Consider the following 17,502-nt stretch of genomic DNA (forward strand, 5'->3'; position numbering starts at 1 on the left):
CTTTGTGCGGTATTTTGGGGGGAAGGTACAAACCGGCTGGGATTGAGGGAGGGGAGGTCGGTGTGTCACCCCACCACCACGCTCTGGGACAGCAGAACCCTGGTTTCTGGTGTTGCTGCTCTTTGCTGAGCGGCGCGGAGCCCGTGTCAGCGTGGTGGCTGCGACACACAGGGAATAGAGATGTGCCACGTACAGGATAAAGGCAGGGAGAAGGGAGGGCTGGTGTGTTTTCCACCTGCCAGGCTTTTCTGATCTGTGGCAGATGTCTCTCCGCTTTCAAACTGCATCAAGAAGCGTCCGCTTTCATCTAGCCTCCTCATTGGGAAATTTTCCCATAAGGGGGAAAAAATTATCTTATGCAGTCTACTCAAAGCATCGCGCCGTCAAGGACGCACGCCTGCACCTTCGGCACATGTCTGTAGGACTTCATCCTGGACCGGCAGCTCTCCTGCTCCCCCCACTTCTGCTAATCCTTCTGGAAGGCCGACGGTCTCACGCCTGCCCTGGTCCCCCTGGGTACACTGGGAAGACCATGGGGCGATCCCCGACGGTGTATGCTCCTCCTAAAAGCTCCCCACACGCTCAACAGGGACACGTACTACCTCCTACCCTACCTCCCAATCCCTCCATAAAGGAAAATTCCTTTACGAGCAGCAAAAAAAAAATCCAGTTTTCTTGCTCCAAAACAGGTCAGGGGGAAAAGGACAAACGCCCAGGACCAAGTCGCCGCAGGTGGGATGCAGCTGGCTCGGTCACCGCCGTCACCCTTCGCAGTCACCTACCTCCTCTCCCCATCTCCGTGTCACGTCTCAATCCAAACTACATGCGTTGGGTACCTGCTTTCATGCACTGCTGACGCGGACTCGTCCCCCAACTGCAAAGAGGCACCTACATTCACGTGCACATTTTCCCTCCAGAATTTTAAAGCATCCTAACACAGTTTCATGAGACTGAAGCTACTGGAGGAAATGCAGAAAGACAATTATAAACTAAATGAGAATTTCTGCAGGTTCCTTGGCTGAAACCATCTCCTGGGAAGGGTCCTGTTCAGAGGCCAGTGCTATGGGCACAGCAGCCCAAACTAGAGGGAAATCCTTAGTTTCAGGCACAGGGGCTCTTAAATTTCACATCTTGTTCAGAAAACTACAACCCCAACAACAAAAAGAGTGAAGATACAGCATCTAAAAGGAGATTCCTCAATGGACTCTATGCACGCTCGTGGGACTGATGGTTAAATAAAGAAGACAAGACAGCCCATGGTGGAGCAGCCCAGGAGCCTACTGCGTCTGCAAATCAGTTCGAGGATACACTGGTGCTTTATAAACCTTTTGAAATTGCAGCCTGAAGACACTGATTTTAACTACTATGTTCTCTCTTCTTGCCTCCAATATTAGACATCGTCCCACTGAGACGGTGATCAGATGCTGGAGATACTCAACACAGAGCCTGTATTGGGTCTACCTCCGAGTGCTCAAAAATGTTTGCGCCCAGCTCAAATCGGCATTTTTCCCAGCTATCAGAGGAAGCGTAACTATTCTTGCATTTGTTGTTATCCCAGGAGCAAGTGCTGCGTACCTTGCAGATTTTGTTTTGATCTCCTCAGCCCACTGGATGCTCTGGCACTTTGTCATGGGAAGACAGATATTTGCTTATACCACTGGTGGCCAGCTCTGTGTTTGCAGCCTCTGTTACAGCAAACATGGTATCTTAATTAAGGGACTTGTTGGCTTGCTGAACTCGGACAGATGGGATCTTAATTCAATTAGTATACTTTAATTACCTCTTATAGTAGGACTTTAAAAAAAATGGACACCAGTGAAAGGTTTTCTGAGCAGCTATCAATCGTATCATGTACTTATCAATGATAAGCAGCAAATGCTGTTCAGTGGTTTCTTTCTACCACTCCTCTTCCACACCCCTAAAAATGGCTGAATTTTATCTCCAGTTTCGGAAATTTTGCCTGATCTCTCCCTTTATGTATTGAAAATAAACAGAAGCAAGCCCTGAAGTGGCAACACACACAAGTAAATCAGTCGGAAAACAGGATGCCTGTATGTTAAACCACATCCTCCCAACATCTCAAGCAACAGCAAGGAACCTGAAGAAGAGCCACGTATTTTTGCTTTACAGATTATAACCTGCCAGTTAATGCCAGTGAAGAGGTCTGAACCCAATTTAAAAATAATCTTGTCTTGGGACACAAGGATGTGCCAGATTATTTCTTCTGGTCTCTTTAAAAATTATTCTCTAAGAAAAGCCCTACATAAATAAATCGTAGTTCGGGTCCATTATAAGGAGTCTCTCTCTACAGCTGGTCGGAGACAACAAGGACAAACCCGTGGTTAACAGGTGCTGATGGAAGAAATCTCCCCATAGCTACTATTTTGTGAAAACTCCTCATTTTGAGGTCCGTTTCTGTTACACGGGGTTGTTTGTGTCTAGGATGGAACTGAATTTTGAAAAAACATCCCTCTTCATCTGGTTGGAAGAGGGCTATTTCCTCCCCAAAGCACCAAAAGAGCATAAGCAGGTCTCAGAAGACACAACTTCCCATTTACATTTTTATGAGCAAAAGGGCGGGCTTGGCATTCTCGTGATTTTTTAATTTCTATTTTGGGAATGAAGCTTGGAAAACAGGTGGAAGCAGTGCTTAAAATTGCTTAAAACTCTTTGACCACAAGATGTGACATTACAGCATGCTTGCAACATCCAATAAACCTTTGAAAACAAGGTACTGGCCCAATTTTTTCTTGGCAGCTCTCTAGCCATGCATCCATTGCCAAGAACAGCATGAGCAGAGGGAGTGGCAATGCAAGCGTCCCCAAATCTCCCATGCTAATAAATGGGGAATAAACACGAAGACCCAGTCTAGGCACGGCTTTCTGCTGAGACTGCCAACGGTGGGACTGTGAGTGTCAAAAGTGACCGTGCTCTGAGACCCCTGTCTTTAACAGACCTCTGTCTATCAAAGAAAAGCATTTCTGAGAGCCAGAAGATAGCAAATGTTTGTGGTTTTGGGCTGGTTTGTTGCTGTGTTGTTTTTTTTTTTTTTAAAACAACTAAAGAGCTCTGAAAAATAAAAGTATTATTGTACGCATTATCTATACTTAAACACAGCCTACCTATTTTCCGATGCATCAAGCTCTCCTCCCACCGTTTCTAAAGCCTATTCTCTCCTCCTCACATTGCCATTTTACAGAAGCATAAACCCACACGCTTTTTGTATAGCGCCAATCCATAGCCAGAGGTTTAAAATATTAGGGGGAAGGTAATAACACGTATTTTAAATATCCAGTGACTGTTCACCAACAGGAAAAGTCTGCTCACATCAAACCCCCGAGAAGTTCCTCTCCACGTGCTGCAGGCAAAGAGCACGGTGCTGAGCAGCACGAGGGGCAGGAGGGGAAACACAAATGGAGCCACCAGTCAAAACAGCTGCGGCTTTTAAATCCACAGCGTTTCACCTCCGAGTGATGCTGCCCGTCAGCTGGTGCTGAACTGACACTGCAAATATCCACCCGGACCTATCAGTCACTCTGTATCATCACAGCCAGCCGAGGAGTGCCAAAGAAGAGCAGTGCTGGTTCATGGGCATCAGGTAAAAGGCATTTGTTCGATTTAATTTTGGAGAACCACACTGTCAAAGAATATATAGACAAGATTTAAAAAGCAAACTGCTCATCAATGTAACAAAAACACCACGTACATCCTACAGCCCAGCTCCACGCCACGCTAAAGTACCCACAATAATTATAACCTCACAGAATTATGCATTTTAGAAGTCCCAGCAGCCCTGGAATGGGATGGAGTTATTGCTGTGGTGCTGAAAGGAAGGAAAAAGGCTTATTTAAACATTTACCGTATGTGAAATGCCTCTCTTTTTCCCTTGCCTTTTGAGGCTTCAGCACCTAGAAATAAATCTAGCTCATTAAAGAGTATTTCATAGTTCAGTTTTGTTTACAGGCCCCAGCTAAGTAATGCCTGCTACCTAATTCAGGTTTTACCATCTGGCACATCACATTAGAAATCAAATCTGCAAGGTGGTTTATTTTTTATTATTATTATTTTTTTTTAAATTCAGGAGAATCTGAGTTAGGAGCGACATCACACAGGGCAGAGGCAAATAAAGAAGAGGCATTTTAATTTCACATCCTCTAGAGAGAGAAATTATTATAACCCATCAGAGTATCTCCTGCTCATTTATGTCTAAGCGTTTTAGAGTTGCAAGCGGTGACTGCAAGCGATGGAGTTACTGCCTGCTCCTCAGCAGAGCCATCGCAAAGGGCACGTACAGCATGTGAACCGATTTCCCGGCAGCCCACGTACGTAGAAGCAAGCATGCAAGGAATTACTCGTATCTCAGCTGCACAGAGATACAGGCAGTTGGACTAGACGATCGTTGTAGGTCCCTTCCAACTGAAAATATTCTATTCTATTCTATCTTAAGACAGACTAACTTTGAGGCTGCTGTTGGGTGAACACATCATTACGGAACACCATTATTTCAATTAAGCACACCAAAACAGAGAGGCACGGTAATTATCTCGCCCGAGTTTGCCGTCTCCTTGCCGTACAGCACACAGGATAGAAGCCAATCTCCCCAAATCCACAAACACAGACAATACAAAGAGCAAACTTCCAGTCTGCCAGCTCTCTCATCGCTGGCCACAAAAAGCACCGGCCAGTTGTCCTTGCAACAGGGGTGAAACCCGACGAGCCTCCGTCAACCGCCGGAGCTGGCTGTGAGCTGTAACCTGGCCACAGACTCAAAGCTCAACATCCTGTTTAGCTATTTTTGTCGAGTGTTTTGTTGTTTGGCAAAAATTCAACAATAAGCAGTAATTTTGCCAACGCCACCTGCCTAGAGAAGTGAAAAAAGTTAGTGGGAAAGAAAGGAAGCGCGGACAAACTGCAATGCAGCAACAACCAGAATCAACAGGGGGAAACTCCCCTCCTAACACAAAATAAAAAAAAAAAACAACCAGAACCTTGCAGTCCTACCCTAAGATTGAAATAAGTAGGCGTGAACGGGGAAAAAAGGACCCACCCCAGCTATGAGATGCAACAATCTTACCAGTTAACACTTACACTGCTTCAACTTACCGCGCTTGGACAAAAAAAAAAGCAGACAAAAAGCACTCCAGCTATTGCACTAGACGCGGCAGCGAGGAACAGGTTTGCAGACATCCACGCAAGGACGTCAACCCTCCAGGATGCCACGCTGTTAAATATCGAGGACCAGCACACACCCCCCCCCCCCCCGTGTCGGAACCAGATCCCTGTTTGACGAAGTGCCTTCTCTAGTAGGTTTTAAATGACTCAAAATGCTCAGGGATAACCTCCGCGTCTGCCAGGAGCCTTCCAGAAGTGGAGCGACAGTTTGAAAATGGTTTTCATTTGTTCATTTTCACCCCGTTACTCCTAGATGCACAACCTCTGGCTATTTCAAGGCTCAGAAAGCTTCAGCAGCAGCTCGGTACAAACATCTGAAGAGTTCTTGTCCTCGACACTACTGCCCAGTTGCGAAAGTCAACGATTTTCTCTTCAATCCCTGCTCGGTTTCCCAATGGCAGAGCTCAAAGTAACGTTCCTGCATTCGGGTTAGAGGAAAATACTCCAGCATGACACAGGACATCGTTTCTCTTCTGGAGGGCTGGGGGAAGTGTTCCGGTTTCCATCCAGTTTCTCATCCACCATCTCGATTAACTACTGTTTGTTGGTTTTTTTGGCCATTGATGCTTTTCAATTATTCAAAGAGAAGCCCTACATTTTATACCTCTCCTGCCTGTGATTTTTCATAATTTGATGGAATAATTGCAATCCTCTCTCCATCCCTTCCCAATTTACCCCATCAATTAACACATTTCCTCAAGTGATTTTAATAATTCAGTCTTAGAGACAAAGTCTAATGTATCAAGTAGGAGCAAGATGCAAAATCCAAAGCCAAACTTAACCCAAAACTCAGCTCTTGCCTGCGCTCTGCCCAACAAACTTCAACTGGGTTAAAAGGCCGGCTCCTACACTGACCTGCTCCTGCTTTATTTTTCATATATATTTTCCAAAAGCCTTCCAAGTCACTGCAATTTACTTCCCCAACTATTTCATGGGCTGTCAATTTTTTTTTTCCCCTGCTATCTCCCAGTTTCTTTTGCCCGTTTGTCTTCCTGTGCAGTGCAAGCTGGCGCTCGCCTGCTGTCCCCCCCTCTTGCTGTGCACCCATCAGCACCACCACCAGCAGTTTTAAAGTTAACTTTAAACGTAACACACACACACAAGAAATGGGAATTGCCAAGGCAAAATTTGCTGCAGCATGTGTCTGGAATTGCAGCCAACGATCCAAGTGGGCAGCAGGTCAGGAAAAAAAAAAAACAACCACCTCTATAATTAAATGTCTTCATATTAGATTAACCAAAAAAAGTCATTAGAAATAAATGAATTAAGTAATTCTGCAACACAAGTTAAATGGCAGTCATGAGAGAAAGAAAAACTGCATTGCCCAAGCTGACTGAACAAGATAATTATTTTAACAAAGCCTTTTGCAAAATAAATTGCACGGAAGTTGAGAAACCTTCTGAAATGAAGTTTTTAAAAAAAATCATCTTTGGCTCCTTCAAGGAAGTGGAGGGGAAAAAAAAAAGAAAAAGGAGAGAGATGGTATTGTGTCCTTAACAGCAGTTTGAGAACCAGAACAAAGCCAGAGAGAGTTTCAAAGCGCAGCAGCTCTCCCCACTCTGCTGTTTGTTCTGCTCATAAGCAGACAAGCTGTTTCCTTTCATCTGGAAAAACTCACACAATAAGAAAAATACCTCAATAGAATCCGAGTCTGTAATAACAAAGCCCAAGGGGCAGCCAGAAAGAAATCTTTTGGCCAGTAAAAAATATTTGGTGTTCGGATCCTCAGAGAGACCCGACTGCTTCTGGGTGTAGGGCATACGTACATCCTACCGCTGCCAGAGGAGGTCAGGGGATTCATTGAGGCATTTCTTGTTCCCGTCTCTCCTCCCCACACCCAGATGAAGGCTGCAACCCTCGTAGGTCAGCACAAAAGCGAGCGGAGGAAGCAGGAGCAAGGAGATAACAGTGAGAAGGAAGCACATGAAAGACTGCACACAGGGATGAAACGTCTCTCTGTAACACCCTTAAGGAAGGGGAAGAGAAGAAATTAAAAGCAAAAGCGCAGGGTCCAACCTAAATTCTGAATCCAGACCTGCGGTAGCTATGCTGCAGTTCAGAAGACCCGGTAAAAATGTCTCTCTGAAATACTGTTTTGATAAATATGCCATCTCCTTGTGGAATTCAAGTCTCCAACTGTTCAACTGGCATGGACAACTCTGCAGTAACAACACATGCCACAGATTGTGAGTTAACTTGAATTACATTTCAGATCTGGGGAGGGGAGGATGTCAGTGGGAGGTTTATGAACAGTATGCTCTAGCTCTGATGTTGTTATAACCAGATGGCTTCAGCTGTATCATTTACAATAAAAAACAAACAAAAAAAAAAGCGAAGTTGACAAATAAATCATTAATTCACCTGCAACTGGAACAATCTGAACAAGTCGTCTCCTTCACGGATCTCATTTCAGAGCCTCCATGACAGTATATTCTGCAACTGCACCTGGCTCCGCAGGAAGGGCTGGGACAGACGAGCCCCAGAACAGATTATTTTCCTCCAGGTATCACCCCATCCTCCGGGGAAGGAGGCTGCCAAATCTGTATCGCTTTCCTGTAAACACCTCCCCAAAAAAGGCCGAGGACAGGCAATGTGAACACCCATTTACTTTCTTCCAGGCTTGTCTGCTTCCCAGGGCAAGGCTGAGCCAGGGACGCTCCTCAAACAGTTGGTCACTCTAACATGACAAGGATCAAAGGTCTCGTTCAGGATTGAGTATTTCAGTAAACAATGCAGTTACTGCAGCATAATTAGACATCGCTGTGCCACACAGACAACTTCTGCAATTACCTGGCAATGAACTTTTCATGTCTGTATGCAATTACAAGCTAGAAATGCTGGGTTTGAGTTCTGACAGGGTAGTGGGGAGAATCTCATTATGACTAAATGCTTTGCTTACCTAAAAGGAAACGCACGCTAAATCCAATATAAAAGGAATTAGTGGCGTTCGAGCAATAGATGTAATATGGGAATTTGTGAACCACATAAAAGGGAGGCTTTACTATACAGACGGTTGTGTGTTTATGATGAAAGCCTCGGTGGGGGAACACAAAAAGGGGCAGGGACCCTCTCATGAGTCACCATTTGATAAAAATAGACAGCAGCTAGATTAAACACATGAGCGTATGAACGGAGTTCTCCTTCACACAAGGGACAAGAGGCTGTGAGAGGAAGTATAACAGAATGAAAAATCAGAGACAACAGATACCTAATCTATTTTCTAGACAAAACAGAGTTATTCTCCATAATCCATTACGTGCCCTACCTGACCATCTTAAGGTCAGATCAATTTGCCACTGCCCCGGCACTGCGTATTTCAATCTAACCTCCCTGGAGATTTGGGGCTAATGATGACATAAATGGATGGTGTCTATCCTACCCAGACATCCTGTGTTGCACCTTAGTGTTATAAAACAGATGGCTCATTATACTGTTCTCCCTTCCCACATCTAAACAGGTACAGGTAAAAGGAAGGACCATGGGTCAGCTTCACGCAGCTATTATTAAAACCAATGCTCCCTAATATTTTGGAAATACCTGCTATGAGAAATAACACAGGTTTGCATTGCAATTTTGTGTGCAACATTCCGTAATAAATCCCATCCGAGTTCCAGGAACAGCATGTCACTATCAGTATATGGCAGCAGACTGAAACTGAACCTTTTGGGAGCCGGTTTTAAACCGGGAAGTCTTAAAAACAGAAAAAAAAAAAAAAGACAACAGATACCACACAGTACAAAATAGTAATTATTTATATTTTCAAAAAGGAAAAAAAAAAAGTTACCAGCTATTTTGAAACTTCTTCCCTGTAAGAAGAGTGACTAATAGAAAGGAACAGGACTGGCTCCTATACAGTCGGCAAGTCAGGTACAAACAGTTGTTAAGAATCATTTAGCAACTCAGGACAGGGACTTTTGACGCAGCGTTCATGAACAATAAAATTTCTCTTTTTTTTTTTTTTTTTTTTTTAAAAAAAAGGGGGAGGAGGGAAATAAAGCAGGGAAAAATGCCAAAAACATTTCCCACAATATCTAAAAACAGTAACCGTTGTTCTCGTCAGACAGCACGCTCCAGATCAAGGATTTTCTAGTCCTTTCAAAAACCAATACAGACTTGCCAAAGGCTGCCTTCAGTCTATTCACACCCTCCAGAACACACAGCCTTTCACTGTCCCCTTTCACTTCAACCTGTCATTTTATAAAAGGCGGGGGTTTTTTTCTTTTTTCTTTTTTTTTTTTTTTTTTTTGCAATTAACATACAAGTGCTACTAACAGAGAAACTGATCTTCTTGTTGCTGGATGGCAATAAGGAGTTACACAAACGTCCAGTTTTTAGCTCAGCTGGAAGGACTTAAATTCTTTTTTTTTTTTTTTAATATAAATACTACTGGAGCTCCCATCAGGTACTTCCTTTCCAGAACCTCACTGGAAATTCTTTTTAACCCTCCAACGCTCTCCAAAGCTAAAATGTCCTCTTGCTCCAGGCATCTGACGATTTGTTCTGTGCTGCCAGACGCAGAGACGTTGTTTTCCCCAGTACCACTGCTGGGTTATTCCGACTTGGGTCGGTGCCTAAACCGAACCCTGTACTTAATTGACTCAGCCAAGTCGAAGGGAACACACAGACGATGCAGCGACAGGGATTCATTAGGTTGAACAGCCCCAGAGCCCCAGGCCCACCCTCCCCCCTCTCCCCAAGTTACTTGGTGCTGTTTTAAAAAGTCTGGGTGTCACGAAGCAGTCTCTTCCCCCCAACAACAGAGTAAAAGCTCCACAGATTTCGCTGTCTACCTGGTGGTCAAGGTTACAGCAGCAACAGCTGATGCTGCTTCCAGAAAAACATGGGGTGGTGTGACAGACAGGACTTTAGGATTGCTTCAGTCGCTTACGTGGGGGTCCCAGAAAGGGACACTGTGCAGAGGCCAAAGAGCGGTATGCCTCAGCCACCAAATGGGGATGCGATACTACCATAGACTTCCAGCCTGATGTCTCCATGACGTCAGAAGCATGACTAGAAATAAGAGAATAAATACGAAGTTATCAACCGGAGATAAAAAGGATTAACTAAATAGAGTCTTTCCACATGCCCGAGAAACCTGACATTTTTAGTGTACTGTTTTAGGATCACTCTGGATGTATGTTAGATATCTGTTGTGAAGATTGCAAGCTTTGGCTCTGCTGGCACAATTGTATGCTGTACAGGCCTTCAACTTAAGGATAAAAAGCTCAAACAAACATGATCCCAGGTGGAGGACAGCAGGAACACAATGCTCATCTACCCTGACTACTCAGCACAGAAGTATTTTAAATCAACATAGAAAGTACTGAGAAAAACTGTATTAACTGACAAATAGGACTAAAAATGTGTCCAGACATCAAAGTAGTTGGTAGTCACTTTACATCTACTGAAAGGTCTGTTATATTAGGAGCTGCAAATAGTCCCTCAATACCAGGGACTACCTGATACTCCACCACCTAAAAGTTCTTGTGATCTTAGGAAGACATCCATAATAGCTCACAGAGACAGTCCTGCTGTACACTGAACAGTCCCAGCAGGACAAGACTAATCTGCCCCAGGGCAATGCCACTTCTGGGATGCCAGATAAATGAAGGATCACAATGGGAGAACTAAAAAAGAAAAATAATAGAGGAGAATCTCCCCTGCATATGACAGTTCACAAGTTGTGAAACCTATTGCTAATAAACGCCACTTTCCTCTAGATTTGTTGCATCCTGGAACAAAAGTAAACTCACTAGTTAATGAAGTCCACTGCTTGAGTTTTCAGTTGATCAGCACTATGTAGGTCAGCTAGAATGAGGATCTCAGCTGCATTTTCCACAGACAGGTTACTGCACAGTGCATCCTCACACATCACCTTCAGACGTTCCAGAGCATACTGCAAAATACAAGCCAAAGTACAGTTACAAAGAAGAAAACACCTTATCAGGCCTGATGTGAAGCCTTACTTGTGCTCCTTCACTCTTCAGTAACAAACTACTCTATTACGCTGAACAGACCTCTCTGCTTTGCTATATGCATCTGAACTGTACTCAAAGAAGTGACAGCAAAACCAAAGGAGAATCATGATGTGCCCACCCTGAGGAAAGCAATGGAGAGGAAACATACCCACCATAACTCTCATCCCGGCCTTCTTGTGTTACAGGCTTACTGGTGCTGTGTTCATGCTTTGAAATGAGAATTTCAGGTCACCCGTAATACTTACTATCTCAGTTACTTCAAGGCACAGAATGCTAAAGCCAAATCTTTGTTCTCATTCTGCATGACAGTATTACCCGGGTTCAGTGGGAAGACCTATCTAACAGTGAATGCTCCATAGGTGTTCCAGTGATGTTTAGGCAGTTTTCACTCAATTTCTTTGCCATCAATGACCTGCACATTAAGATCAGCCTTGCTCAAGTACATGCTACTAGTTAAATACTACAATGTTAACCAAATGCCCCTGATTTCTTGCGGCTATCCAGCTGGAAACGAAACATCACAGCATGTCTGTAATGCCCTAGCAAAAGCTCTATTCTAACTTCACATTCTCAACCTAAGAGTTTCTACCATTCAATTGTGCATTTGCCTCAACGTTTTTTAGACCCACAGCGTTGGGCCATGTCAATAGTTTGCAAAATTCAAAGGATATGCTTAGAAGAAGAGTGCCGTCTAATAAATTTCACATTCTATTTTCTGCAGCACTTCAGTCAGTATTGAAACATGCAGACACAGCCAAGATTTTCAAAAGCAACACAGTGGTCTTGAGCAGACTTCAAAAAGGTCAAGACTCACAAAACTGTAAGCCACTCGTTATCAAGAAATGAAACTCAAACCCCAAACCTCAGTCTGTTAGAATATCACAGCTGGGAACTGTGAGACCGAGATACTTCTGAAAATCTTGGTATGTGTGATCTGACTATAGGGTTTGTGGCTCTTTGGATGAAACAAACTGAGTATTTCTGAATGGTTCTGAATATTCTAGATCCCATGATTACATTTCACAGGGATTAATAGAGTAGTCAATTCTAATGCAGTTCTTATGTGAGTAATAACATTAGCACTACATAAATGGTCCTAAAGATTAAACACAGTTAAGTCATCTTCACGTTATGACTTCAAATTGAGTGACGCTTTAAAAAAAAAATAAAAAAAATCTTTAAGATTTTTTTAATCTGAAGATAACTTCATTTGAGAGTATCCTTCATATTGCTTATAAGGCCTTTTTGGACAACTTAAGAGATGACATGGTATACAAGTTCTTCAGTATGTGAGGCCACATTCAGAAAAGATACCAGATTTGTAAGGACTGCTCTGTCAACCTGAACATAGAGCTGGCAACAAGCTCATTTGCATGACAGGAGTGCTTGCCATATGATAAGCGCTGTTACTATAAATCGATTTTATATTCTGGTTGAGATTTTCATCCCATTATGATTAAATTTAAATGAATAATTTTAGATTATAAAAACATTTTTTCACTTAAGACTCGGTGATAATAATTACTTCAATTGAGGCATGGCACTCATAACCAGGACAGTTTTCTCCCACCAGAACATCTGAGAAGGCAAATCAAATTTACTTGCTTAATCTGTATCAATAACTACAACAGTTTCAAATGAGGGGCAAGCCATTAGTTTATATTATTGTCTGTCAGTAGCTTAAAATGCAGCAAACGAAGCTTAAAATTATTCCTTCTGTAAATTGAATATTCTCCTCCACGCATGTACAATTTTTATTTCGATTTTCACTACAAATAGCTCAGCTTCTAATTACATAGTTGGGCAAAAGTAGCCATTCTGGTCTCTCAGGTACCAAGATTTCCCCTTCCCCCCTTTCTTAATTACACTTAAAAAACCCACCCTACCTAATAGCATACTTACCCAAGAGGCTGAAATAGTATCTCCTGGGTTGAGAAGACGTGCTTTGTTTTGGTTTTGGTCTAATTACATATTTTCCCCAAGAGACAGGAGGAACTCAGAAGAAGCTGTTTCAGTCTCTTGAGTAAATATTAGATGTTTTATGTGCTTTCATGAAAGATTTTTTATTTCTGCTTTTAAAAGACACACAATGAGTTTAAATGGAAAAAAACCTACATTAAAAGCCAGGAAACTCAAAGTTAAAGCCCTACTCTGTTCTTAATGTGCTGCTTCTTACTTACACTTGTCTCAGTTAAAGATGGTATGTGAGCTCTCAATCAATACTCTTTAAATATTGAATAAAATATGTGGCAATGATTATCGTCAGGCCAAGAATCTCCTTGCATTATTTCCCATTTTAATTCTAGTTGCAGTGGCCTAATAATGGCATATGGAGCATTTCACCTCTAAAAATCAGCATTTTCGATGAAGCCCAGGTCCGCAGTGACAGGGAATTTGATGGCCGTGTGGTGGTTGCGTGGAACAAGGTTACATGCATCCACATCTTAAAATCCACCACCCTAACTGGCACCCACAAGAGAATCCAAGGACTGAAGAAGCATGGAGACTGAACTACGCTCTCACCCCTAGAGGTGGTCCCTCCAGGTCAGAGTTGAGGCACATTGGCAGGGCAGTGTGGAGAATCTTGCACTGCTGCTACCCGTGCTGAACCTGTTCGATGGATAAATTCAGGACTTTAGTCTCCAGTGCTGTCAAACTGGCATCTTTCACCAGCACTAAGTTCACTTTTAAGAGAAAAAAGAAAAAGGAAATAAAATTTTGGTTATATATTACGAATTTTCACTGGTTAATACGGCTCACTAGCCAGCAGAGCACTCTCTTCTGTCCTTGGTGCTGCAAAGGGAAGGAGGCAGTGGCTGTCTGGCTGCCAAGGCCACAGCGCTGCGCCTGCTACACGGGGACTACCAGCAGCCTTCCAGTCAGACCATCCCCGACACCTCCCTGGCAAGGACCCTGCAAAACCACAGATGGGTTAGGCAATAGGGCTTCCTCCAGTGCACCCCTTCTCTCCATAAACAGCAGGGACTGCCACTGCAAAAAGAAAATAAACAACAGGACCTTCCCACTCTTGGCTATCCATCACTTTAGAGCATCTCTTGAAGCTGCTGATACCAGACCAGAAGGAGAAGCAGGCCCTGTTTGCCATGACAGAACACTACTTTTGAGATTTGGTAATAATAACACTAAAAAAATATCACCAGGTCCACCTTGAAATTTTCTTCTCACCCCCAGGTCTTATGCTAGATTATGCTGAATAGAGATGTCCTCTGAAATTTGAAGAAAATGCTTAAAAATGAGCAGTAGAGACAGAAATTCCTGATTGTTATATGTTAAGATATGTATCTATACAGCTCTAGGTATCTTATATGTATATCCTATCTTACAGGTATCTTATATCACATCCAGGTTTACCTATAAGCCACAACCAATTCAAAGAAACTGCCCAACCACAACGATCACATGGAAAGCTTACGGCAGCAATCTCCAAGGAGCATTGTTTAAAGCAAGGCGCATGTCATTCCTGGTTCTCTGAACACCCATAAATCCCAACTGTACCTTGTCAGCAGCTGCCAGCAAGTCATCAGCCATTTTGTCAAGATTTGGTGCCTTCCCCGTGTAAATAAAGCACATCATTTCCTTAAAAACTTCAGGCTCCACATCATTGATTTCAACCCGATTCTGTATCAGAAAAATGAAGCTTATTAAGATCCTCACAAGAGGCTAAAGGCTTCCTTCTACCCAAGCTCTTTCAGTATTCAGAAATTGGCTACAGAGACAAACTATTTAGAATGTGTACTACTTGGAAAAAAGAAAAAAAAAGAAAAAAGGAAGAGATATGGATGGAGTAAGAGAAACTCTAAGTTGTATTTCACATTCTCTACTTTTCCCTATCCCACCCCAGACTCTTTCCCCAAGAGTAACAAAGGTAACAATTGCCTCCTTGATCCCTTTCTTCCTCCCTTCAGGACAGCTGAAGCAGAGACCTGCATCTAATGTGAGAAAAACAGTTAAAAGGTGACAATAGTCACAAACACTACCTAAGAAAGTTATCTGACCAGTGATGCTAAGAGTTGACTAGAGAGCTATTCACCTAGCCGGAGAAGTTCTCCTTCCTTCAGGAACTTACCTTTTTACTCTCTTCCATCTCATGCTCAAACATGGCGCTGAAAACTGGGGAACGTGCTACGGCAGTGGGGAAAATAAAACATAGTTAGACATGCTCTTTTACTCTTCAGAAGGAGCTAAGCATAGCCTGCCAACACCTCAACAACTGTCCTGCTACTTAATGCAGGAAAAATTCTCCTATAGCAGATAGGGCAAACTGGGTACAACTGATAAAGGAGTACAGGTTGTCACATAACGGAATGTAGCCGATGTAGCTTCAAACTGGGTATGGGAGAATTTCTTATGTCCTTTCGACCAAGGCTGAAGAGTACATGGGTGGTAAGGTATGTTTCTTGACTTTACAAGAAAGTATTCATCTGGAAATGTGGTAACTTCTCCTTACAAATGCTTTAGGAATACACTGTAGGTACACTACAGCCACAAAAGAATCCTCCTACCATCCTCGCCATGGCAGGAGGTAGGCAATTACAAACAGAGCAGGTATTTCCTCTCCCTGTAACAGTTCACAAAACGGTCTTTTACTACAGCTCTGCAGTTAAAAGCGCTGCAGAAGCCTCCTTTAAAGATGAAGTAACTCAAAAAAACCCACTTGTTTTGCCATCATGTTGTTGTCTCCTATCCCGCTAAGGCCCATCCAACTCAATACCGACCTGCTAGTATGGCTTTGTGAGCCTGGAACTCCTGGCCTGCAACGCACAGACAGCAGTCCGTGAAGCGTGAATTCTCCCAGAGTCCTCCCAACTCATCTGCCAAGCGGCACTCTGGTACCTTCACCATGTTCATAGTGTTCTGGCCGGAGATATTGACAGAGTCCTGTACCACACTCACCTGGAGGGGAAAAGAAAGCAAACTCAAAACTCAGTAACCCACACTGGAAAACAAATCTCCCTACAGGAAGTTTTTATTTCCAGGGCAAGTGAAGGGAAATGCAAAGCAAAACCCACACCTCTCAAGCAGAATCACTGTATGATTAAAAATGTAGACATTTTTAAGGCTTCCTTTCTACCCTGCCTTAACCCTGTTCTCTGCTCCTCCAGCATGTCTATCCCAAGTCCTAAATCATACCAGCAGGTTTTCTTCTTGACCCCAAATTAACAGCACTTCTATGCAATTCAATCACAACTTTATTAGATGGTTTCTTAAGGAAGTGGAACCTTATTTTTCTGCTTTTACAGACATCATACCTGACCTAGTTTTTTTTCCTTCTATCAACACTCTGAAACCCTCCCCAATCAATAATGCAATACAGACAGCAGTACGTATGAAAATGAGGTATACAGAGAGCTTCTATAACTGAGCACTGAATCCAGACATGTATGCGCAACGGCAGTGTCTGACCTCCCAAATGTCTTGCTGCTTCTGGTTCTAAATTTCTTAGAGAGTTCAATGCTTCCATCACATTACAAAATAAAATGAAAAAAACCCCCCAAAACAGTAAGTTTAAAAAAGCAGCTTTACGTCAAGTAATTAGGAAGATTTGGGGAAGGCAGATAGATTCCTTATCACCTGCTTTAAAGCATACACGGTTAGGCAGGGACCGTAAGTAGCCATACTGGCTGATGAATAACCTACACAAAGGGAACCGTTAAGAGCCTATTCAGCACCAAACCATTATTGTTAAACACGCGCAGTAAATCATACGCCTTCTACAGCAGACTCCAATTAGAAAAGATCAGAGTGACTAATACTACCCCGCTATAGCTATAATGAAGAATAAAGGAAGAAGCTGATTGACAGGGAAGCGTACGTGAGACTATTTCCTGGGTTTGCTGTCAAGTCCAAGTTAAATTTCAGTTCTATTAATAACCAATGGCCAAAGAAGAACAATGGACAGCAAAGGAAGCTTCACAGTTATGTAAAAGGAGAAGTAAATTATGAAGTGAGAGAGATGACAGAAGCATCTTCTAAGGAAAAAAGCTGCTGACAGCACATACCCCAACTCTTGAGAAACCTCCAGTGGGTTTCTGATGGCAGACACATCTTGTATAAATTATACAACACTCAAACCCAAACAAATATCAGATGCTGCTTGCCAAAGGACACTAATGATTAGCCAGAGCAAACGTGAGGAAGCTAATATTCTTCGTCATTAATTTGACAGGTACATCACCTTTTTGCCCTGTGACATCTAGACCAGCAACACGGACTCAAGGATGGATGAAAACTCATCAGATTCATTAAAAAGGAATTCTAAGACGTAGATCCCTTGCTGGAATCCAATACTGATTACAGACCAGCCAAAAAAGACTTGCGAACTGTGTCTCAA

The 17,502-nt window shown here is 43.0% G+C and overlaps 1 protein-coding gene across 10 annotated transcripts in view; it reads right to left on the reverse strand.

The window, feature by feature from the left end:
- Positions 1-8,912: 8,912 nt before the first annotated feature.
- SPOP (speckle type BTB/POZ protein) overlaps positions 8,913-17,502 on the reverse strand; it is a 29,135-nt gene continuing 20,545 nt past the window's right edge. For all 10 annotated transcript variants that reach the window (XM_076357063.1, XM_076357061.1, XM_076357057.1 and 7 more), the window contains 5 exons: positions 15,887-16,064; positions 15,238-15,293; positions 14,667-14,789; positions 10,926-11,068; positions 8,913-10,182 (listed from right to left, as the gene is read on the reverse strand). In XM_076357063.1, coding sequence (XP_076213178.1) covers positions 10,038-10,182; positions 10,926-11,068; positions 14,667-14,789; positions 15,238-15,293; positions 15,887-16,064 — 645 coding nt within the window. In that variant the 3' untranslated portion in view covers positions 8,913-10,037. The remainder of the gene's footprint in view (positions 10,183-10,925; positions 11,069-14,666; positions 14,790-15,237; positions 15,294-15,886; positions 16,065-17,502) is intronic.

Source organism: Aptenodytes patagonicus, chromosome 20 (genome assembly GCF_965638725.1).
Source record: "Aptenodytes patagonicus chromosome 20, bAptPat1.pri.cur, whole genome shotgun sequence".
NCBI lineage: Eukaryota > Metazoa > Chordata > Aves > Sphenisciformes > Spheniscidae > Aptenodytes > Aptenodytes patagonicus.